Source organism: Sinohyriopsis cumingii, chromosome 6, assembly GCF_028554795.1.
Source record: "Sinohyriopsis cumingii isolate HCF-2022 chromosome 6, ASM2855479v2, whole genome shotgun sequence".
NCBI lineage: Eukaryota > Metazoa > Mollusca > Bivalvia > Unionida > Unionidae > Sinohyriopsis > Sinohyriopsis cumingii.
In genome coordinates, this window is record NC_142966.1 from 64,749,675 (window position 1) to 64,775,562 (window position 25,888).

At 36.8% G+C, this 25,888-nt stretch overlaps 1 protein-coding gene across 3 annotated transcripts in view; it reads left to right on the top strand.

Moving 5' to 3' along the window:
* The first annotated feature begins 229 nt into the window (after positions 1-229).
* LOC149797099 (enteropeptidase-like) overlaps positions 230-25,888 on the top strand; it is a 77,301-nt gene continuing 51,642 nt past the window's right edge. For all 3 annotated transcript variants that reach the window (XM_089961771.1, XM_089961774.1, XM_089961772.1), the window contains exons 1-4: positions 230-383; positions 21,020-21,299; positions 21,978-22,010; positions 23,040-23,156. In XM_089961771.1, the coding sequence (XP_089817897.1) occupies positions 348-383; positions 21,020-21,299; positions 21,978-22,010; positions 23,040-23,156 (466 nt within the window). In that variant the 5' untranslated portion in view covers positions 230-347. The remainder of the gene's footprint in view (positions 384-21,019; positions 21,300-21,977; positions 22,011-23,039; positions 23,157-25,888) is intronic.

The window sequence follows — 25,888 nt, forward strand, 5'->3', positions numbered from 1 at the left end:
ATGAAGAAGATTCGTTTTGACCAAGTAACCTTGAGCAACGTATGCAATTCAAAGTACACCGATGTAATGCTTAACTTTATATGCCCTAAACTCTACCAGTGATTACAGTTTCTGTATTGACATTTCTGATTAGATAAATCTTTCGCACGAATGCACACTTTATATTTTGTACAGGTAAATGTTTAAATTTAGCAAACGTCTAACACTCAACAGTCTGAGAGTATACTGATCCAAACATTTTGCAGACCGGGAAGTATCATGTTTTACAGGTTCGTTACATTGTTGGATTGTGAGTCATGATTCATTATTGATTTGGGACATACATTTTCACCCATCTTCTTCCTGAAATGGATTTCTTGCGGCAAGAAAAGATCCCTGAGGAGGTAAGAGACCCCTGACAATAGTAAGAGAGCTTGATTACAGTAATCATTCTGCAAAAATCTGTCGGCGTATGCTTTCACCTGTGTCAAAATCTGCCATTTTAACACTTACCTTCGAGGCCTTGATTTTACATCAATGTCCTTTCCTTTTCCATGATCTTCTGAAATATTTTGTTGGATTATTTCAATACTGAAAATCAGTGGAACAACTGTTTATGCTTATCCATACAAGTATTTTGTGAACGGCTAATTCTCACAAAATATCACTCTGACCTGAATGTCGAATATCATAAACGTGAGATCTATCGAATGCAAAAATGCAAACAATATATAATAGAAAGAACGAGTGATTTGAGTCGTAATGTGGTGTATTGATAAGTGGGAATAATCTCTTTCTATACTGTGTGTGTATGTATATATCTGTGTTGAAGTATTTAAATTTGTGCTCAGCCAGAGAGGGAAAGAGAGAGACAACGAAGGAGAGATATAGACAGCAAATGATGATTGCGCAATAACAGGACAATTCAGCGGAATTTCTAGACTTTCATAGAAACGATTTTAGCAGTTTAGTGTTTGAAATACACTATATTCTCGTTATTAAGGTATTAATTAGGAGGGACAAAAGGAACAAAAATATCATGGTGGAAATAAAGTTATGTAGGTCTTAGTTTGATTTCAGTTTTGCAATGACGGTTTTTAAAATGTAATGATTTAGAAAATTGCATCGGATTTTGTCGCAATAGAACAAATGAGTTAATATTTTAAAAGTAAATTGTTGCTGATTACGACACACACACCTGTTCAGTGATATAATACTCATTTATTTATACGAAGCCTTACTCTGTTCTTGGAGGCAATTATAATAAACTTAGGTCTCTCTGCCTCCTCGTGACTATTTAATTCAAATTTGATCACCAAATAAATGCTAAACTGTTCGCACAGTTGCTATGCATATATTTACTTGTCTTACACCGTTGCTGTGCATATATTTACTTGTCTTATAACGAGTGACTACAAATAATAAGGCAATAAATTGCTCTTTTGCATTTAGTTATATATTTCTTCTATGTACTGAATTGTAAATTGGAGCATGCCATTTGCAGCATGTTTGTTTACGAGATTTTCATTAAGACACACTAATTAGATTTACATTAAGCAACAATAATAAGAATTTCTCCAAGCCACACTAATCAGGAGATTTACATTAAGCCACACGAATCAGGTTGCGATTTATATCATCCTTGATAACTTGAAACCTCCGGCAATAATCTTATTTGGAAGCTCTGCTAAATGGATGGAGATCATTGTCAAATAATTTAAGTAGAAAATATGCTACTAAAATGATGGTATTAAAGTCTTTTAAAAACCACAGAGAATATTAAAAAAGGGTTTAAAAAACTAACTTTGCATGAACACTTTATGATTCGAAGACTGAATGAATTTCAATAATACTAATGATATTTCGTCATTTTCAAATATTGATACATGTACATGTCTTTTATCTTGCATCAAAGATCATGTTACTAGTCAGTTATTTTTTATGAAACAACATTATATATTTCTTCGGGAAGCAGCAATCATAGAGTAAAGAAAAGGAAGAATCATATCAAGGAATGCTATTACTGAATGACAAAAAAGAGTATCAGCGCAGAAGAGCGAATAAGGAGCTGAGAAAATTAATCACAGAATGAGAAGAAATAAAACCAATCGAAGATAAGAATATTTATGGGAGTTTGCAAATCGTTTTGTCAGCAGTGGTGGAAGCTGAAACAAACGTATATATGAATGGACACGGATAAAAACCAATAACTGAGAGAGAGAGAGAGAGAGAGAGAGAGAGAGAGAGAGAGAGAGATTATTGTTTCCAAGAATGTATACATGTGCCATTCATTACATTTTAATTCACATAATTAAGTATCAATACATCTGATATGAACTTAAAAAAGACTTTTTCTTCCCCGTTTGTTATATAGGTGTCATATTGTAACTATTAAAATATAAAAGGTTAATTTCATTTCAAATTCTAATATCCTACGAGGAGAAACTTTTGCTGTTCAGATAATTTATAAAGACAGCAACATATTGTGTACATAACATATCATATCAATTTGTCCCTGAATTATTTCCTAATAGGTCAAGTAAGAAATTATAAATGAATCTAAGAACGAGGTCAAAGCAGACAAGATTTAAAAATAAACACGATTGCATAACAGAAGGTATACCATTAGATTCGTTATGTATATTTATTTAATTTATATCTGATTTAATTGTTTGTAAGCTTTAAAATCTTTTAATTTTTTAGTATCATTACGTGTCAAAATAATGTAGTTTCGCTTGCTAGGAACTCGTACTGTTTCCAGGAAATATTTTGACCTTGATAGTTCTTTTTCGTAAACATAAGGCTGACCTGGTTTCCGGCCTTAATTCAAAATTAGTAACAGCCACGTGAACAAGTTATTTTTAATTTATTTTTATTGTGGGAATAATAAGGTTGAGATCGAGGCTGTGTTGGATACATGACCCTCGACTTGTAAATAGTTTTAGTGAAGTAAACAACTTTTATTCTCGGAGAAAAATGATTGGTTCTTGTCAAGGACATACAGGGCTACGTGACTTTTTTTATTTATTAACATGATCACGTGATAGTAGTAAATGGGGATACCGTAGGGACTAGGGAACTTATCATTAAAAACATGGGTTTTGTACCGTAGGGACTATAGGAAAAAATCCGTTGTACTATAGGGACAACATAATGTTATTTTCCCATAGTCCCTAGCGTACAAATAACTTTACAAAAAATCATAGGTATTATAGGGACAAGGAAATTGAACATGGGGGGAAAATAACATTAGTTTCCCATTGTGGCTCTACAGTCCCAAGGGAATGGAACATGGATGGGTTTGTATAGGGACAATGGAAATGTAACATAGGAATACAGGACCGGTACTTGGGGGACAATGGGACTGTAACATGGTGGGTTTGTCTAGGGACAATGGGACTTTAACATGGGTGGGACTATAGAGAGACAAAAGGTATTAGGACTGTCTAGGGACAATGGTAAAAATCACGCTAGAAACAAAACAAACTCTTGCTTTGCTATTCACAAACCCCTAACCAGGGTGTATTGCCTATGTTAAATTTCCCCTTGTCGCCAGGGACTGTCTAGCGACAATGGGAATTTAACATGGGAATTTGAACAGGGATGGGTCTGTATAGCGACAAGGGAAAATGAACATGGGAATATATCTTGGGTTTGTATAGCGTCAAGGGAAAATGAACATGGGAGATGGAAATAACACAGACAAGAGACAAACACTGAGTTGACAAGCCAAATCTAACCCCAAGCTCTATTATCCACACAGAAGGGGAAGGTTAAATAACCACACACTCTACTATCCACACAAACGTACGTGAGGGCATACAAAATTCAATCATATACTATCAACACAAACGTACGTGAAGGCATACAAAACCCAATCATATACTTTTCACACACGCTACGCTGAAAAGCTAAAAACATAACCACAATCTATGGGCAGGGTTATACAGTGCAATGTCACTCGCGTCATTCTTCAACATTGTTACAATTTTTTTTCCGAACGTGTGTTTTGGGTTTAGATTTCAGAGTTAACCATAGGCAGGGTTATACAGCGCAATGTCACTCGCGTCATTCTTGAAAAAGCCTTGTGTTTGTTTCCTTTCTTGAAAAAACGGTAGATCTAAGGTTAGAATTTTTCCGTGACACATTGCAGTGCCAAAATAAAGAGAAAGCTACGATACCTGAATTGTACAAGCTCGTCCACTCCAGATTTTATTTCATCCACCGATTTACTGATTTACAATTTGTAAGGATATAAGTGTTTCAAAAAAAAAATACATGACAAACGGAACATTTCACAGAAATAGGATGACTACTGGTCACAATTTTGGAGAGGTATCTTCACACGGGAACAGATACCTTTAAGATTTCAAACAACACTACTATGACGGAGAGAGAGAGAGAGAGAGAGTTATTCCTACTGTAGAACATATCAAGACACTTACATTTGTTTTTACAGTCTATTTTCGTGTAGAAAGATTCAAAGAAACACTCATTCCACTCAGATAATCACAGCCATAGAAAAATTTCACCATTATTAAATATCACCAGAGTGAACTGCAGATTTAGGCAACTAAAATTCCCTCCTTTTTTGATAACGTGGATGTAAAGTTCTCACAGAATAGTTCATCCAAAATATGCTGTGATGTATTTGACTATAAAACTGATACAATTTCTGCGGGATCGCCCAGGGTACGATTGTTCTTGCGTTAGTTATACTTTTTTAATTATTTTATTAATCGACTAGCAGTGAGACACGACTTATCTCGACACTGTGTGAAGAGATATTGAAGTCAATTCGTAGTGAACGCGGTCAGAAAATAAGTCTAGCCAATGAAATCGTTTATGATGAGCGATGCATTGTTTTGTTCGAAGTTAGTGTGGCAAAATAATGCCTACGCTCTTGCATTGTTAACATTGCAGTGCAGACAGACTGAATATGAACTTGAATCGATCTGTTGTGTATTGTACCATTTCTTCTAGCCGTATCAACTACTGAAAGGTCACAGTACTGGTTCACTTTTCTGACATTGTCAATTTCTTTTTTACCTCACTTAAACATTTTGACATACACACTCACATAGGTGGAGTCAGAAGTGTACTGAGTGGCATGTTTTTTTGTTGTTTTTTTTTAATTGTGAATCTGGGGTTTTTATGAAGTAAATAAACTAAAGTATAGTGAACCTCAAGGATGGTGACCCAAGCTGTCTGTCTATTGATGCGTGCATTTACTTCAGAAGAAATAGGACTTCTAAAATAACAAAGATATACGGCAAGCATGATTAGAATGAACACATCGGCGGCTAACTGTAGGAACAAAGGGGGTGTTTTCCTTCACGTCCGTGTAACTTAGAGTTTCAATCCTCTTTCAAGACAAACTTGTATCCTTTTGTAGGGCTTGAAATAAAAAACTGAACAAACGTAAGCATTTTGCTCTAGATATTTCCATTTTGCAGCAACAGACTATACAGCATAAATACTGTTACAACAATAGAAAGCCTTAAATCTTCTAGCAAAAAAGTAATCTCGACTTTCACACATTGGCAAATGGAATACTGTTTCTTTTCTAGGGTTTTAGTTAGCCCCTATGTTCTTATTCTACAACAAAGAGACACTTACGTTTTATGCCAGGTCTATTCTGATCCAGTGAGAGTGAAATGAATAGTGGACCGTAAGACACACCCCCTTTATATAGGCGCTTGGTCTGCCATGGATATAAAGTAGCCCATGGTGTTTAAACTTTAGTCATTTGACGTTTTGCTATCAAGATGAAACGATTGAATCATTTCGAGAAGAAAGAAGAAGAAGAAAGCAAGAGGCAGAAACGTGATCCATCGCCTCGTACCATCGCTGAAGTCTTGGCACAAATTCATGCCAGTGATTTTGAAGATGATATGAGTGAACCAGAATCGAACCCCAGTGAGTCTGCACCTAACCCAAGTTCACGAGTCAACCCTGAAAAGTACTATCACATTCGAGAGACGGAAAAGTGCCCCTCTAGAAAATTTAGAACCACGACTTACAAATATACGGTGAAGTTTAAAGATTTCAAGTCCGACGTACCCTTGGAGAAAGCAGAAGGGTTCATTTCCGAGGTGTGGGATTCTTTGCAGACCACACTCAAGCGACAATGTCAACCCAAAGAAGACGATCGCTTGGGACTATCCATATATCACGACGGCTTGAAATCCCCTGTTTGGATCGAGTTTATCAGACCCGCAGAACTAACCCCTTCCAAAGTCATGGACAAGATACAACAGGTGCAACAGTCCAACGACCAGTTTGACATCACCGATGGAAAAGCCACAGTGAAAATGACCCACATCTCTCCTCCTCAAGGGAGCGGTCGCAAAAAGGTCTTTATGGTGAACGGCCTTCGTAGTATTAAGCGTAGCCTCGTCCAAATTCACAACCCTCAAGACCAGATGTGTTTAGCCAGGGCTATCGTGGTGGGACGAGCGTATGCCGACAAGAACGACACGGTAGAATGGAAAAGAGCCTGGGAGAACATTCGAAAATCGAATCGAGCCAAACAACGAAACGAAGCAGAACTCCTGTTACAACAAGCCGGCCTGTCCAAAGACACACCCTGTGGCATTCCTGAAATGCAAAACTTGCAAGACGTCCTAGCTCCACGCTACACCTTGAAAGTGCACCCTCAAGAAATGCGTGGGCCTCTGTTGTTTCGAGGCCAAGATTTTAAAGATGGAAAATACATTCACCTTTATCATCACGAAGAACATTTCGATATCATTACCACCATCACTGCATTCCTAGGATACGGTTATTATTGTGAGAAATGTGATTATGGCTATAACAATCGAGAGCAACACAAGCATTGTGGATTGAAATGCTCAGGATGTTTGGCCTCTCCACCCTGTCTGAGCGAAGGGCAAAAACCAGTGGATTGTCCAGATTGTCAGCGCACGTTTGTCAGCCCTGCCTGTTACCAACAACATCTCAAGACGCAAGGTTCACAGAAGAAATGTGCTTGTCAACTCCTGAGATTGTGCCCTACGTGTGGACAAGGCATACGTACCAATAGTACCAAGGCACACGTATGTTCAGGAAAGAAAAAATGTCACATTTGTCATCACATCGTGGACTTGGAACATCAATGCTACATGCAAAAATACCAACCCCACCAAGAGGAAGATGACAGAAACAAAGGCAATTTCATCTTTTTCGATTTCGAATGCATGCAAGAGACCGGCACTCACATTCCTAATTTCTGCGTGGCTCATCGAGCGTGCGAAAAGTGCATTGAAGAACCTATCGTGAGTCATTGCCCTCACTGCAGTAAGATTCCTGGAGGGCGTGAAAAAATCTTTCGAGGACCCAAGACGCTAGAAGATTTTGCCCAATGGGTCTTAGACCCCATCGACGAAACGTGAAGCCAAGAGGACATCGAAAATTATGGTAATTGTCATCGTCACGCCACAGCGATGGCTCACAATTTCTCCGGATACGATGGACAGTTTCTTCTCAGATACTATACAGAACATGGCACCGAACGTCCTAAAGTCACTTTGAACGGAGCCAAAATCATTTTCATGCAAGTGGGACAAGTACAGTTTAAAGATTTGATGAGCTATTTGGCCATGCCTTTGAGTCGAATGCCTAAAACGTTTGGAATGACAGAAATGTCTAAAGGGTACTTTCCACACTTTTTCAATACCAAAACCAATCAACACGCCGTTCTACCCCATTTGCCTAACGCTCACTATTACGACCCCGACAACATGCATACCGAACAACGAGAAGCTTTCTACGCTTGGTACCAGGCTCACGCCTCCGACCCTTTTGACTTTCAGGAAGAAATGTTAAAGTATTGTCGTTCCGACGTGGACATTTTACGGCGTTGCTGTGGAAAATTTCGAGAACTGTTCATGGAACACGGAGGGGTCGATCCTTTGAAAGAAGCTTGCACCATTGCCAAAGCGTGTTCTTTAGTATACCGGCAACGATTCATGCCTGAAAACACCGTTGCTGTCATCAGTCCTCAAACGACCAACTATGTCAAACGTCAACTCTCGGTCAAAACCCTACGGTGGTTACATTACTTGTGCGATAAAGAAGACAAATGGATTCAACATGCCCGCAACGGAGGAGGCGAAAAGACCATCCGAAATTGTTCCGTGGATGGCTGGGACTTAGAAAACCCCAAGATCGTGTACGAGTTTAACGGTTGCTTATTTCACGGATGTCCCGTCTGTTACCCTGACCGTGGTACTAAAAATCAGTTTTTACAACGAACCATGGAAGACTTGTACCAGGACACTTGTCAGCGACGCCTAAAGTTAGAACAGCAAGGATACCAAGTGTTGGAAATGTGGGAACACGAATACGATCGCCGTTTGAAAACCGATCACGATTTTAAAAGTGTCGTGGAAAGTTACAAGCTGATGGACCCCCTGAACCCGAGGGATAGTTTGTACGGAGGAAGGACCAATGCCATCTGTTTGCTGTACCAAGTCGACGAAGAGAAAGGAGAAGAAATCAAATACTTGGACGTGTGTTCGCTGTATCCCTACGTGTGCAAATATTGTCACTTTCCTGCAGGGCACCCGCAATTGTTGACGGAACACATCGACCTGGGCAACATTCGACAATACGAAGGCTTCATCAAGTGCAAAGTTTTGCCTCCCACCGACTTGTACCATCCCGTCTTACCTCACCATTGCCAAGACAAACTGATGTTTCCTTTGTGTCGTACATGTGCCGAAACGTGCAACCAAGACCAACCTTGTCATCACACCCAGAAAGGACGAGCCTTGACGGGAACCTGGGTCAGCGTAGAATTGTTCAAAGCTCTGGACATGGGATACCAGCTGTGAGAAGTGTACGAAATTTGCCACTTTCCCAAGACACAACAATACGACAAGGGTGACCCCACTCAGAAGGGCATTTTCGCAGACTACGTGGATGCCTTTTTGAAACTGAAGCAAGAAGCCAGCGGCTATCCTTCCTGGTGTCACACTCCCGAAGACCAAATAAAATTTAAAGAGAAATACTGGGAACAAGAAGGCATCCCTTTAGACCACATCGAGAAAAATGTAGGCAGGCGATCGTTTGCCAAAGTGATGTTAAATTGCTTGTGGGACAAAATGGCACAACGACCGTGTTTACCCAAGACGGAATATTTGACTGAACCTTCCCGCTACTTCCAGATGATTCACGACAAAACGAAATTCATCAAAGACGTGGACGTCGTTCGTAAGGATTTGATCTTAGTCAATTACGAAGAAGATCTGAACTTTGTACAAGACGATCCATTTGGAAATGTCATCATTGCGGCTTACGTGACAGCCCATGCTCGCTTAAAATTGTACGAAGCTTTAGAACTGTTAGGGGATCGCGTCCTGTACTTTGACACGGACAGTTGCATCTACATCCATCGCCCGGGTCAGCAACACACTAACATCGAAGGAGACCGATTAGGAGCCTGGACAGACGAACATCCTGATGACAAGATTCTAAGTTTCGCGAGTGGCGGTCCTAAAAATTACGGCTACGAATACCGTGACAAACAAGGAGAAGTGTACACGAAGTGTAAAGTGAAAGGATTGTCTCTGAATTATCGTACCAGTCGAGTGGTGAACTTTGGCGTATTCAAAGAAGCCTTGCAGTCTGGAGATTATGAAAATTTTAAAGTGACCACCCATCAACGGAACAAGATTGTACGTTTACCCACTCACCACATCCTTAGTCGACCCTTGGAAAAAGTCTATCAAATCGTGTACCAGAAGCGAGTGCGTCTTCCCAACCACTTTACTTTGCCGTACGGTCACATCGATATCGGACAGTATATCAAAAGGAATCATATGCAAGGCCAATAGTAAATGGTCAAGTGTCAGAAGAACCCGTTACCAAGGACAACCATTCCCTTCAGGACAGGACTGTCGTTTACATTCCAAAAGACCCTTTCGGGAGGACACTTGTGTGACAATGCCTCATGTAAAGATTGTCAGAACATTACACTCTGTCCCTAAGACATCTTAGTGACCAAACACGTTTTACAGAGACTTGTTTCTATTTCACTTTGTTCGTTTTCATGTGCCTTTTATCGTTGTACATAACTATTTGACTTTGATGTATTTTATTATTTCGTGTTTTTTTTTGAAACCTCAATAAACGTGTCCTGAAAAAGTATATAAACTCTTGTCTTGTCTGTTTTTGTGTCACAAGTGACATTCCTGACACTATGGCTACCTCTGCTGTCTCTGTTCCCTCTTCCTCCACTTTCAAAGTCATTGACGAACACTTAGATCGTGCCAGTTGGGAGGCTTTGTATCTTCGCCATCCCTTTAACATGCTTATTGCTGGACCTAGCGGTTCAGGCAAAACCGAATTCGTCAAACGTTTGATCGAACATAAACATCATTTGATCGATCGACCACCTCAACGCATCGTGTGGTGTTACAAAGAGTGGCAATCGGCGTACAGTCTCTTGCGAGAAAATCAGGGTGATTCCATCGTCTTTGTGGAAGGCATTCCTAAAGAAGACGACGGAATCGTCTCTGACTCCCGTCAAACCCATTTGGCCATTTTCGACGACATGTTAGGAGAAGACGAAGAAGAAATTAAACTGTGGTTTACGCGTAAAGGGCATCAACGTAATGCCAGTGTCGTTTACATCACTCAAAATTTGTTTCAACAAAGTAAAGCCCATCGTACCATCAGTCTCAATGCTCATTACGTGGTCTTGTTTAAAAGCCCTCGAGATAAAACGCAAGTGCAAGTCTTAGCCAAACAGTTAGGAACGTCTTGGCTCACTCAGGCGTACGACGATGCCACTCAAACTGCACATGCCTATTTACTCGTCGATTTGAAACCCACTACCCCCGATGACTTGCGATTTCGTACCCATTTGTTTCACCACTGGTGTCAAGACGGAGGGCCTGTTCTCTACACGTCCCCGTCCTCGACTTAACTTCACTCAAAAAAATCTATAAAAGCCTCAGACACTTTTAGTCAGTCTCACACAGCGTCAACATGATGTCCCTTCACTCTCATCTTCCCGTCAAATTGATTCGTGCCTTGCATGGCATCAGTCGAGAAAAAAATCCACAAATACGTGCTCGTGTCTTAGAAGCCAGTCTCAAAGAAGTCTTACGATGGTTCACGGTGACAGCACGTCAATTACTACAAGGGATCATTCAGATTCCTCATCAAACCAAACGCTTTTTTGATAGAAACAAAGTCGCTTTGACCCAACTGGCCGATCCCCGCATCGACACTCCAACCAAAAACCAAATCATTTTGAAACCTGGAGGGAGCGGTACTCTAGGTGGGGTCATCATTCGCTCCCTTTTAAGATGGAATCCTAATGATCCCAAAGTTCTCCTCAAGAAAAAAGCCAAACGAAGCCCCAAGAAGAAAAAGAGCCACGGTGTCAAGAACAGGTCACCACCCCAGAAAAAGAAAAGCCCACAGAAAACACGCAAGAGAGGCACTTCAGCTCGGACGCAACCATACATTCGCAAACCACGACCTGCAATGGCGGTGACCGCGTCTCCGGTAGCCTCAGGTTCATCCACTTCTCCGTTGATGACACCACGGAAGCCCGTGTCTCCAAGAACTTCTCCTCCAGGGGTGACACCCTCCTCCTCTCCCTTAGTGCCAGTGGCCGCTGCTCACAAAGTACCTGCTCCCAAAATCAAAGTCCAAGAGAAATCGGGCATGTTATAGAGTTTACTGGATTTGTCCAAGCCAGAACTGACTCTATTTAGTCCGTTGCGAACCCCTCCACGACGTGTGATGCCTGTCCTCAAGTTGATACGAAGTAAAGACAATCAGTGGAGACGCGTTCCAGTATAAAAATGACCTGAGATAAAGCCTGTGTATCAGTGTTTTTGTGCTCCTGAAGAACCAAAGATGTCACCCCCCAGAAAACATCCCTCTTCTAAACCCCAAAGAAAGAAAAGGAAAGGACTACCTCCTCGTTTAGTCAAACATGGGGACATGTCTGTCCTGTCCAAAGCTTCTCCACCCCTACGAAAAAAACTAATTCATCAGCCTCCAAAGATGTCATCGATACCGTGTGCGAGTGTTGTTTGAACGTCTTTCCATTTGATGGCCCATGCCAACGAATACAAAACTATCATCCAAGAAGCCAGGCTCTACGTACGTCGTGTGGAAGTGTTACCCAAAGTTGGAAACGACATCAGTCACACTTTGAGCAGAACCACCGCCAAGTATCCGATACAAAGAGTGGAAGTGAAAACGTTCACTATTCCTGCTGGACAGCGATCCATGATCGAAGATCATCTCTTCCAAGGACAATTACCCAAACGTTTGATCGTTGGTATCGTCAAGAATTCAGCCTTCAATGGACTTCACAACGAAAACCCTTTCTAGTTTCAACATTACAACGTAGCCAAAATCGAAGTCAGTCGCGATGGCAAGACTTTGTGTTCCAGACCCTTCGAACCTAAGTTTGGTGACAGGAATTATTTGAGATCGTACTTGTCCCTGTACGAAGCCACTGGTCAGTTAGGAACCAACACCAGTCACGGTATTACGTACGAGGATTATGCAGGAGGCTATGCTTTGTTGGCTTTTGATTTCACTCCAGACCAAGGCAGCGACGAGGGACATTTCCACCCTATAAAATCCGGCCGAATTTGACAATACCCTAGAAATCAACAGTTTGAGAGAAGTCATTCTAGACTATTAGAAGCATGGAAGACTGTTCTCCCTCTTTACCTAGTGGAGAAGCTTTGAAGATGGAATGTGAGGAGACCGTGGAAGGAGAATCCCAAGACAAAGACGAAAATGACATCGTGATCAAGTCGAGATGTCCAGAACAAGAACAGCAATTGGTCTCCTACTGTGCTACATACCTGGCAGACACAATTACGATATGGATGAAGCATGATTACTATGGATGTCAAAACATCAGTCAAGAAGAAAAATTCAACGAATATCTTTACGAAGCTTGGAGCCTGTTTAAAAAAGACGTGTTACGTTGGTGGTATAAAGACTTGCGTGAACATTTCTGTCCTCCATTAACGACTCAAGAAATCCATTACATCAAAGCCCTCTTTGACAAATTCAAGAGAAAGTCGAGATCGAAATTGATCACTTATTATCAGCAAAAGAACATTTAGTGACTTATTTTGATCGTGATTTTTCTAGAAACGATGAGAAAGTAAATCGTTGATTTTGTGACTAGTATGCTTATTTTGTTGTCTTCAGCTAGGAAACGTAGTGTCCATCCATGACTCAATGACTTGCAACAGTGGAAATCTCAATTTCATTCACAATGTTGTCTACCTAAAAGAGTGTGAAAAAATGTTTGTTATTGAATTGAATGATTATTGTTGAAAAAAATGTTTATTGTTAAATTGATTGATTATTGTTGAAAAAAAAATTGTGAATTGTTAGTGTTAAGTGATTTGAATAAAAATGTTGTGTTTTGAAAAAAATGCCTTTGTCGTTTGTTTTGCTATGGATATCATGATTCATGCTCTTTGACTTCTCTCTATCCCTCCCATGTCACTAATTTAGCGTTCCGACTCGATCTGTTGCTGCAAAAGGAAATATCTAGAGCAAAGTGCTTACGTTTGTTCAGTTTTTTATTTCAAGCCCTACAAAAGGATACAAGTTTGTTTTGAAAGAGGATTGAAACTCTAAGTTACACGGACGTGAAGGAAAACACCCCCTTTGTTCCTACAGTTAGCTGCCGATGTGTTCATTCTAATCATGCTTTCCGTATATCTTTGTTATTTTAGAAGTCCTATTTCTTCTGAAGTAAATGCACGCATCAATAGACAGACAGCTTGGGTCACCATCCTTGAGGTTCACTATACTTTAGTTCATTTACTTCATAAAAACCCCAGATTCACAATTTAAAAAAAAAACAACAAAAAAACATGCCACTCAGTACACTTCTGACTCCACCTATGTGAGTGTGTATGTCAAAATGTTTAAGTGAGGTAAAAAAGAAATTGACAATTTCAGAAAAGTGAACCAGTACTGTGACCTTTCAGTAGTTGATACGGCTAGAAGAAATGGTACAATACACAACAGATCGATTCAAGTTCATATTCAGTCTGTCTGCACTGCAATGTTAACAATGCAAGAGCGTAGGCATTATTTTGCCACACTAACTTCGAACAAAACAATGCATCGCTCATCATAAACGATTTCATTGGCTAGACTTATTTTCTGACCGCGTTCACTACGAATTGACTTCAATATCTCTTCACATAGTGTCGAGATAAGTCGTGTCTCACTGCTAGTCGATTAATAAAATAATTAAAAAAGTAAAACTAACGCAAGAACAATCGTACCCTGGGCGATCCCGCAGAAATTGTATCAGTTTTATAGTCAAATACATCACAGCATATTTTGGATGAACTATTCTGTGAGAACTTTACATCCACGTTATCAAAAAAGGAGGGAATTTTAGTTGCCTAAATCTGCAGTTCACTCTGGTGATATTTAATAATGGTGAAATTTTTCTATGGCTGTGATTATCTGAGTGGAATGAGTGTTTCTTTGAATCTTTCTTCACGAAAATAGACTGTAAAAACAAACATAAGTGTCTTGATATGTTCTACAGTAGGAATAACTCTCTCTCTCTCTCTCTCTCCGTCATAGTAGTGTTGTTTGAAATCTTAAAGGTATCTGTTCCCGTGTGAAGATACCTCTCCAAAATTGTGACCAGTAGTCATCCTATTTCTGTGAAATGTTCCGTTTGTCATGTATTTTTTTTTTGAAACACTTACATCCTTACAAATTGTAAATCAGTAAATCGGTGGATGAAATAAAATCTGGAGTGGACGAGCTTGTACAATTCAGGTATCGTAGCTTTCTCTTTATTTTGGCACTGCAATGTGTCACGGAAAAATTCTAACCTTAGATCTACCGTTTTTTCAAGAAAGGAAACAAACACAAGGCTTTTTCAAGAATGACGCGAGTGACATTGCGCTGTATAACCCTGCCTATGGTTAACTCTGAAATCTAAACCCAAAACACACGTTCGGAAAAAAAATTGTAACAATGTTGAAGAATGACGCGAGTGACATTGCACTGTATAACCCTGCCCATAGATTGTGGTTATGTTTTTAGCTTTTCAGCGTAGCGTGTGTGAAAAGTATATGATTGGGTTTTGTATGCCTTCACGTACGTTTGTGTTGATAGTATATGATTGAATTTTGTATGCCCTCACGTACGTTTGTGTGGATAGTAGAGTGTGTGGTTATTTAACCTTCCCCTTCTGTGTGGATAATAGAGCTTGGGGTTAGATTTGGCTTGTCAACTCAGTGTTTGTCTCTTGTCTGTGTTATTTCCATCTCCCATGTTCATTTTCCCTTGACGCTATACAAACCCAAGATATATTCCCATGTTCATTTTCCCTTGTCGCTATACAGACCCATCCCTGTTCAAATTCCCATGTTAAATTCCCATTGTCGCTAGACAGTCCCTGGCGACAAGGGGAAATTTAACATAGGCAATACACCCTGGTTAGGGGTTTGTGAATAGCAAAGCAAGAGTTTGTTTTGTTTCTAGCGTGATTTTTACCATTGTCCCTAGACAGTCCTAATACCTTTTGTCTCTCTATAGTCCCACCCATGTTAAAGTCCCATTGTCCCTAGACAAACCCACCATGTTACAGTCCCATTGTCCCCCAAGTACCGGTCCTGTATTCCTATGTTACATTTCCATTGTCCCTATACAAACCCATCCATGTTCCATTCCCTTGGGACTGTAGAGCCACAATGGGAAACTAATGTTATTTTCCCCCCATGTTCAATTTCCTTGTCCCTATAATACCTATGATATTTTGTAAAGTTATTTGTACGCTAGGGACTATGGGAAAATAACATTATGTTGTCCCTATAGTACAACGGATTTTTTCCTATAGTCCCTACGGTACAAAACCCATGTTTTTAATGATAAGTCCCCTAGTCCCTACGGTATCCCCATTTACTACTCGTGATCGTCTATTCCGCAGTTAGGCATTTCCAAAATTGCCATATACTTAGTTTAATAAAGATGCTTAGAGAGAGAGAGAGAGAGAGAGAGAGAGAGAGAGAGAGAGAGAGAGAGAGATATCTCACAGTCTGAGCTTAGAAATTGCTTGATGTCAAGTCGTTTCCTTCTGTTGTAGCCTGTTTTCGAGTTATATGTTAATTTTTCTTTAGATTATTTGGATTCTAAAAGATTAATTCGTTTCTCTGGAAATATTTTTGTGCTCATACAGAATTTTCGAACAAAGACATTTCGTAAAAATTTTATTTGGATTTCCAAAACCGGAGGATGATTTCTTGTGTTTGCACAAGGAACTGTAGACAACAACATTGAATAGGATACAACATACGTCATCGCCTTCCATATTGGATTTTTCGTGGGGTCTGGAACCTGAAATCATTAAAACATTTCAATATTAGAACTTCTAAAATTTTATTCGTGGATTATTCTTGGATTATTTTTGGATTTGATTCTTAAAACCGTAAGTTCTTATTTTTTTATTTTTACAGTATTTTTTCAGGGAAATAAATTATTTATTAAATTTTTCAAAGTTTGTTGTTTCACTTTTTCTTGTGTTACTGTTTATTCGAGCCTAAACACGTAACATAAGAGATAAAATAAATATTTTTCAAAATAAATGTTTCTTTCTCAAAATGAATACCAAAGTTTATAACTTCTACTCATGTGAAACAAAAATAGTTCACACACTTTTGTGATTTGATTTTCCAAGAACCAGTCCCTGTATCCTTTGGGAATTCGATACTTAGCTAGGAAAAGGCAATCATTGGAAATTATTAAACTTGTCTTTCAAGACTCCCGATTGTACGTAGATTTGGATTAGACCATAATGCTTAATACAATATTTACAAAGGGGAGACTTAAATAGTATGATAAAATTCACACTGATTTGAGTACCATTTCCCATTTGGAAACATGAGACTTCTTTCACATATTCTTGACTGGTCCGAAATTAAGATATTCTTGAGAATTATGTAGTTTATCAAATACATAGTAGAGTTCGTTTAACACTGTGGAGTTCATGTTGTTACTAGTAATCCTTATGAAAAAAATGTGTTCCTGGTAGGATATAAGGGGATATAATGTTATATATATATATATATATATATATATATATATATATATATATATATATATATATATATATATATATATATATATATATACCACATACATTAAAAATAGCATGGCCTTTGAAGTGGTGGTATAAAGCAACTTGATATACCAATAGTATTGGTATATCAAATTGTGATTTGCCCATGGCGTATGAATACACATAATGAACATGCTTTCATAGCTATTGTACTCTCTAAACATGGACATGAATTTATTGTAATATTACATTTAAAAAGGAAAAAAATAACAAGAAAATGATTTTCTTGTAAAATATTTTTTATAGAAACTAACATTTTTATACACAAAAAAAACAACAACCATACTCAATCCAGGAAAAAAATATTAGTGAGCTCCACCCTGTGTCGTGTGCTGTCATCTCTGCCAACACTGCTGTTTCCAGCCTCTCCCTCTGGCAAAAATCAAACACTGCAACTCTGGAAAAATGAAAACAATGACATCAGGTAAGGAGCAAGATGATGAAGCAACATTTAATCTACTGAACTGAGTTAATTGGAGAGTTTGATAGAGACATGGCTGAGACATTTGTAACTGAAAATGATCAATTGTGTTAGGGAAGACAGATTTGTACACCATGAGCCTGATGATATACTGAAATTTATAGAACGTGAGCAGAATGCAAACACTTTAAAAAGACACTTTTTGATGTAAGGCTAGTGACAGAATTCTTGCAGTCAAAAAATTAATTCAGAAATTTACACAAGATACACCCATCTGAATTGGATCAGCACCTGGCTGGTTTTATGTTCAATGTTAGGAGAAAAGATGGATCTGAGTTTGAACCGAACAGCTTAAGAAGCATCATCAGCTCAATTGATCGCCACCTTAAAATCAAGAAATATGCAAGTACAATCATGAGAGGAACAGACACAAATTTTGCATTAACAAGGGAAGCTCTTCGGGCTAAGCAAAAAGATTTAAAATCTAAAAGAAAAGGAAATAAACCAAATCGGAGTCAACCGATCACAGACGAAGAAATGAATGCCTTGTAGAGTAAAAAACTAATGGGGATGGAAAAACCTGAAGCCATTGTTAACACATTGTGGTTTAACAACTATGTGCATTTTGGTTTGAGGGGAGTGACTGAACATTACAATCTGAAATGGGGGGGGGGATGTTACACTAAAGAAAGATGTGAATGGCCTCGAGTATCTTGAACTCAGTGAAAGACAGACAAAAACAAGAACAGGAGACAATGTGAAGGACATCAGGGATATTAATCCTAAGATGTATGAAAACAAAAACAACAAAGACAGAGATCCACTTGCTATCTACAAACGGTATGCTGAGCTAAGACCAGCTGAATTTTGTCAACGTGAAGATCCTTTCTATATTGCGCCCAACACTATGCCAATCTCAGCGACAAACCCAAAATTGTCTAGGAAACAAGTCATTGGAATTAACAAACTTGGATGCATCATGAAAAAATGAAAGAAAAAGCAAATATTACAGAAAGAAAGAAATTAACAAATACAGGTAGCCGAAAATACTTAATTCAGAAGTTAAGAGACGAAAACATTCCCCCAACTGATATCATGCAAATTTCAGGCCACAAAAACGTAGTCTATAAACAGCTACGCAAACATTAGTGAAAAACAACAACAGACGTACTCCAGTTACCTGAGAAACACCGGACACCCAAATAATGATGCTGTCAACCACCACCCCAACAACAAAGAAATTTCCAACCGCACAGCAACAGAATGTAGTATATCAAGTTCCCAAACGTGTAATATTCAGTAGAATCAGATGATCAGCAACCCATTCTACGGATCAAACATCACCGTACAAAATATGTTTGTTATGAACCTAACGGAAAACATGAACGAGATCCCTAACTGGGTCAACTTCTTTCAACAGGCGACTTCTCAAATAGGGCCCACGCAGTGGAAACGTAGGAGAATTATTGAAAGTGACACTGACAGTCAGTAGGAATAGCGAAATATGGAGATAAACGATATCATTGAAATATGGTTAAGGTTAAATTGTTTAATTACCTATTGTTACTTCATTAATTTTATGTTTCTGGCTCAAATCGTACTGTTGCTATAGATCTATGAAAATGGCCGCCCTGTTACTGTTCATGACAACGAACGCTGCAGATTTAATGTTTGCATGCACATTATTAAAAATAGTTTGAATGTTAACTATCAACCTTGTGTTTTCATTTCATTTAATATTGCTAAAGGAAACAAATAGGAATTAATATGAATGAAGTGTACAGAAAATTATGAATCACAACAGAACTTCTTTTTTGAGCGTACATACATGCGAGGGGTTGTGAGGAATTCACTCCCCTAATGTGCACTGTTTGTGGCCGTCAGTTTTATCTCCCATATAAAATGAAAACTTTGATGTGGTATAAATAAAATATATGTATAGTATGTACGCTGTATCAATGATACACCACTCGTTTCCTTTTAATGAAAAATGTATACATCTCATGGTATAATATATATATATATATATATATATATATATATATATATATATATATATATATATATATATATATATATATATATATAGTAAATGCATGTATCTATACTGTGCCATTTTTAGTTATGACTGAAATATAGTGATTATCTATGAAGAAGATATAAATCTAATTTTTGTACACGAGTATAGATACTATTTTAAGATATTGAGATTGCATGTAGATTGGATGGGACTTATAAATAGGTTTTTGTAATGCTTTTAAAAATATTTATAATAAACCTGTTTAGAAACATGGGATTATTTCCCTTTAGATAGGTCGGTCATGAGTTTTATTTTACAATGTGGATTATTACAAAATGTCACGTAGCAAGTAGGGGAAACTTGTGTTTTGGGCCGTGTATGCATATATAAGGAGAGAACAGAGCAATTGCTTCATTCCTACTTAAGATTTTTATTTCATATATTCTTATGTTAAAACTGTCTGCAGATGTGAATATTCTTTTGTTTAGATATAGTTTGAGAGAACATTTGTTTTGATTATTAGTTGGAATTCCAAAGTTCTCACAGGACAAAAATGTTATTCTGGGACTATTGTGAATTTATTCAAATAAATTCTGTACATTGCCTTTGTGTTACATCATGCCTATTAGCAGACTAGTACATTCGAGATCAGAAATTCATACGGATCATTCGAATCTTTTGCACTTGTATATAGCACCTTTAGGATTACTTTTTAATTTATATAACTAAATGTGCCTCTTAAATGTTTGTTTGATAACTTTGAGAATTAAATTATTTCTCAAGTATTGCGAGCATTGTGAATGTCTGGTTTTTAAACTATATTCTGTCTATTGTTAGAAAGTGTATATACAAAAGAGAAACAGCGAGTCATTATATATATATATATATATATATATATATATATATATATATATATATATATATATATATATATATATATATATATATATATATATATATAATGCATAGAGTATACTCTTCAACATTTCAAACATAAATGCTTGTCTCTGTTTGACAATATTTTGCACAAGACAATCCATTAATAAGAATAGGTCAGGTGAAATATATTATACCATTGTACATTTTAAATTCCGGTTTATTATTACACAATATAATATGTGCATAAAGATTGCCCATATACATTCTAACTTGTATTGAAAAACGTATTTATTGTTGTTGTAATAAAAAGGGAGAGAGCAATATCTTATTAAATCAAACAACAAAAGAGCACTGGATCATGAGATCAGTGTACGGTTTTGATTCCAGTTTGCAATTTAAATGTCATTAAATTTGTATTCGTAGGTATGCATGTATGCAGGTATATTCATATATATATATATATATATATATATATATATATATATATATATATATATATATATATATATATATATATATATATATATATATAGTTACTTTAAATGATACATCTGATGGAAATTTCTAGGTACCTAAACTTGGCGGCGTATCTCAAAAGAGATATATTTATGCCACCGAAAACTATGCTTCCTCGGCTTCCTCTGTGTCAGCGTATGAAAACCAGGTTTACCCAGCTGTCTCCGTGCTAGAAATTGGAATGCAATCACTAGTTCCATATATGAAAAGTACAGATGGTCTGACCTCCAATGACAAACGGGAAATGAAATACAGTGGCAGACTGATAGTATTTACATCGATTTTAGTGATAGTTCTGATGATTCCCGTCGCAGGTGCTATCTACGGAGGAAGTAATGTATCGCTGAACCATCTTGTACCTCTTACAAATATAATCCTGATGATATGCAAACGTAAACGTATCACTGTTAAATTTATTGAAAGATGAGTTAGTAGCACAAATTATATGGATTATACATGTTACCAGTTCAGTATATTTCTAACTTGGTTAAAATTTTGGAAATATTCGTATCCTAATAACATTTTAAACTTTATCCCGATTTAAAGATGATGCCCATTTGTATATTTACATTCATAATCAGTTGTCTGTTTGTTAGAGAATCTTTCTTGAAAGGAATAATTAATACAATAGCAATTTTCTACGAGTGGTAATGAAAAGCGACCATTGCTACTCTTTGTTTTACCATATCCTATTATATTTTCTTGCGTATTTTAAATACCTTTCTCTCAGTAAAGTACAACATATTGATTATATTTGATTTGAATATCAGGTACATTCGCTATTTCGATGCCTAACCACACTGTTAGAAAAATGATTTATGTTTAGGAAAATTAGCTCATAGAAAAAGGAAAAGAAACTTTTAAAGGTTTGGTAAAACATATTACAGCAAAGCACATAGACTGCCAGGTGAAGTATTACAGAACAATAACTTTATTTCACATACTATAGCACATAAAGATCACAATCGGCAGAAATGAAATTTGACAATGGTCTTGCACGTCCTTTTCAGGACCAGTAGGTCCAATGGCAGAAGTCATCAGAGGTATGTTTGATTGAAACATATGAGAGAGAGAGAGAGAGAGAGAGAGAGAGAGAGAGAGAGAGAGAGAGAGAGAGAGAGCGAAAGGTGATATGTCCATTATCAAAACAACTTTAACATATACAAGTAATAATTAACAAAATTTGTGCGAGTGAACGATGTAATCTTACCTTCTTTGTCTTTATAATCTTGTTAAAATTAACATTGTTTATGTCTGGTTAGGAATTGTCCCGAAGTTACTGATGCCGAAAAGCAGCACCCCCCCCCAAAAAAAATTATATATATATATATATATATATATATATATATATATATATATATATATATATATATATATATTCGAGGTGCTGCTTTTATATACGTACTGGTTTTTACATTTATTCTTTCGATTTTACAAAAATGAGACTTTGTCGTTTTTAAATGATAATTCATTTTTAGTGTCCACTAATTGCTGTCAGTTACTATTCTAAATTTCGAGGTTTCTGTGGTTGCTATAAAACAAGAATCTCAAGATAGAACCAAACAACGTTAATTTTCAGGGAGGAATAGGACCTCTTTTTTAATTTTCAAATGTAAGTGGCAACAAAAGTGACATTTTTATCAAAGCCATAGATATTAATAACCACATAAATAAACGGACTCTCGATATAGCACTCATAAAAACTTCACGGAGTGTAACACCTCAGTTACTAGTAAACATTTATTACCCTAGTAATATGCAACCTTTTATCACAATTGTACAAATTTAAGCGTTATTAGACAATCATATCTTAGATTAAACCACAACGCTTGTAGAACATATAATGTGAGAAATTAAACATTTCAAATTCATATGCTACTATATGATGGTTAATTTGAAATTTAAATCTGGGATGAAAAGTCCACGTCAAAAACTGCCATTTAATGCTTTACCTCTTTGGAACTCCGAACAGTTAAATGATTTCGGATTTATTCTAGTAAGTATTCTTCTAGTGTTAACAAAGAATTTACATAAGTGTCATACTGAATAATATATACTATATTTTATTTCAGAGTGTGTCAACGATAAGTTTCTGTGCAGAGATGAACGTAATTGCATTAGTGTTTTGAAATTGTGTGACTCTTTAAAGGACTGCTTTGACGGATCAGATGAGGACCTTCTCATTTGTGGTAAGTCATCATTATCGAATATACAGCAGTCATTATGAAAGAGAATTACATTATAGTCAGGGTAACTTGCTAGGTCAGCAAACAAGTGGGCCATGTAGAAATGCAGAGATTATGGATTCTGAATTCCTCGTGGAGCTATCTTTGAAGTATATCGGATTACTACGAACAAACACGTTTTAGGACAACCTTTAAGATCCAGCAGTGAAGAACGTATGACCTATTTTGTCAGAGGATTATCAACAAATTTGCGTAAGGAAGGATATAACGAAATTGTGTGTGTGTTTGTGTGTGTGTGTCTGTGTGTGTGTGTGTGAGAGAGAGAGAGAGATTGAGAGAGAGAGAGAGTGAGAGAGAGGCCCGTGCTACATCTTATTTGTTATATTCTTTACTTTCCAGAGCCATAGATTTGCTATTGGTAGTATCTTTGGATATAAGGGATGGTTTATTTGATTCACCTCTTGATACCATTCTTATCCTATGGTACTTCAGGCGTGGTATAAATCGTTTCATACCTTATAGATAATATTGACAAGATTTATTTTTGACCAGTACTCCTTGCAACGTTTATAATTGTAAGTTTCGCACTTTTTTCCTTTTCATTTGTATTTTATATCTTATCCTTAACCCCTCCACCCACAAAAATAAAATATTTACCTTAGAATTCTCATGGCATCTGAGATATCCATATTTACCTATAGCAGTCACTTCCTGTATAACATTACTTCCCAGGACATTGAATGTACACTATAAGTAGCTTCCTTCTCTAATGAATAACATGACATGATTTTGCATCGATAATTTTCTTTTCGCTCAGTAAAAAATAGCGAAGTCCTCGCGTAATATGTATATGGTCATCAAAGACCTCTTGTGTTCAAGCTGGTGATTGGATCTGAAACCTGGTTCTTAACACTGATGGGTACTTGTAGGATCTCCGGGATCTATTCAGTTAGGCGCATGCCTCGTGCACTTTGTACCTTCAGTTTGGACAGTTTGCATATTGGCACAACTTAAGAAACTGTCTCCTATAAAGTGTCAATGACAAGCGGCAGCTTGTTGTCTCCAGTATTATACATGGTTTGTCGTAGACATTTATGCAGATAGTTCTCTTGAAAGATTAATAAAAGAATAAAAGATAAATGCACCAATAAGAAAAGAAAAATCAATAAATTCTACAAATGAAATGTATATATATATATATATATATATATATATATATATATATATATATATATATATATATATATATATATATAGTTACGATTCTATGGTCATAAATTAAGTAACAAAAAAAAGTGAATCTAACGTCTTGTAAAACTCAACAATTTAATTACAGACGTCATACAATTTAAGAGGAACTTACTGTTGAATGAATTAGATAAAAAATAATCCTGAAATAGTTATGTTAATCTCATAAGGAATAAAATGTTCATTATAAATTTTAGGTTTCTTGAAGTATGTGTCAAAATAGCTCTGTATAGCAGAACTCCTTTGGATAATTCACAAAAATTTCGGAATTATATTATAGTCCAATGAGCACTTTCTTTTTCCATTGAATAATCCAAACAAATGTTTTCCTCTAAAATAATACCTTAATACATCATAAAATCCGTCTGCAGACCTGATGTTAGAACGAGAACTCAAGAATTAGGAATCAGAAATATGAATCAATCCAAAATAGACATGAATTTGATTGTTCAGTTCCCTCCTTATATGAAGCTTAAAGAGTCTATTATGACTATATATCGCAATGTGCCCCACGTAACAGATCTTACTAATACCTATTAATGCGATCTAATCCACCAATGGGAAATAACTTAATTCTTTCAAGAATATACAGACTTCACCAGCAAATGAGAAATTACCCTAGTTATCAACATGTCTTATTATTAAAATTATTTTTTTAGTAATTATCAACACAAACTTAAGCATCGATTTACAGATCCAATACAAGTTTACGTTCCTGATATATTGAAACAGGCTATTCACGTAGGTTAAATCTAGCTATCGATAGTCACTAAAAGTTACAGTCACGAATAAAAATTAAAGAAATTATGGATATACATAACACAAATAAATATTTCTTTTTTCAAATTCATCAAAAACGCAATTGATACTAACAATGAAATTGCAAGGCAAGACGTAAACTGATTGTAATGAATGTACACAAATGTATACAAAATACAGAAATATAGAATTCCTGTACACGTTAAAATGTATATGCGATTCAGTTTTCTTTGTTGATGTGCCTAATGTCGATATAGTATTCCTGCAACATCAAAACTCCACCCTAACAATGTCTGATTTATATTTGTCATTTTTTTATGAGAGTTAGGGTGTTGTGATCACTGAAAATAATAATGCAAGAAGGATGTGAATTAACATAAACTTCAAAGTGTTGTAAAACCAAATTTACATCACAGCGCTCTTTATAGGTAGTGAAATAATTTCTCGAGTACATATTTCTTTTATAGAGAGAAATGGCACAGTGGATGATTAACGTCATCATTATATTCTTGAATTATTATGCCGCCTACTCCTACCTCACTTGCATCAACATACATTTTAATTGATTGTCTAAAGTTTGGAGCTGAAAGAATCGGTGCACTTTTAAATATCGCCTTTAATTTATCGAAGAATCCTGATTTTTTTTAGACCAATGAAGCTGGAAATTCTTACTCAATAAGTTTGTCAGAGACTCAGAAATAATGGAAACATTTTCAATAATATCCAGC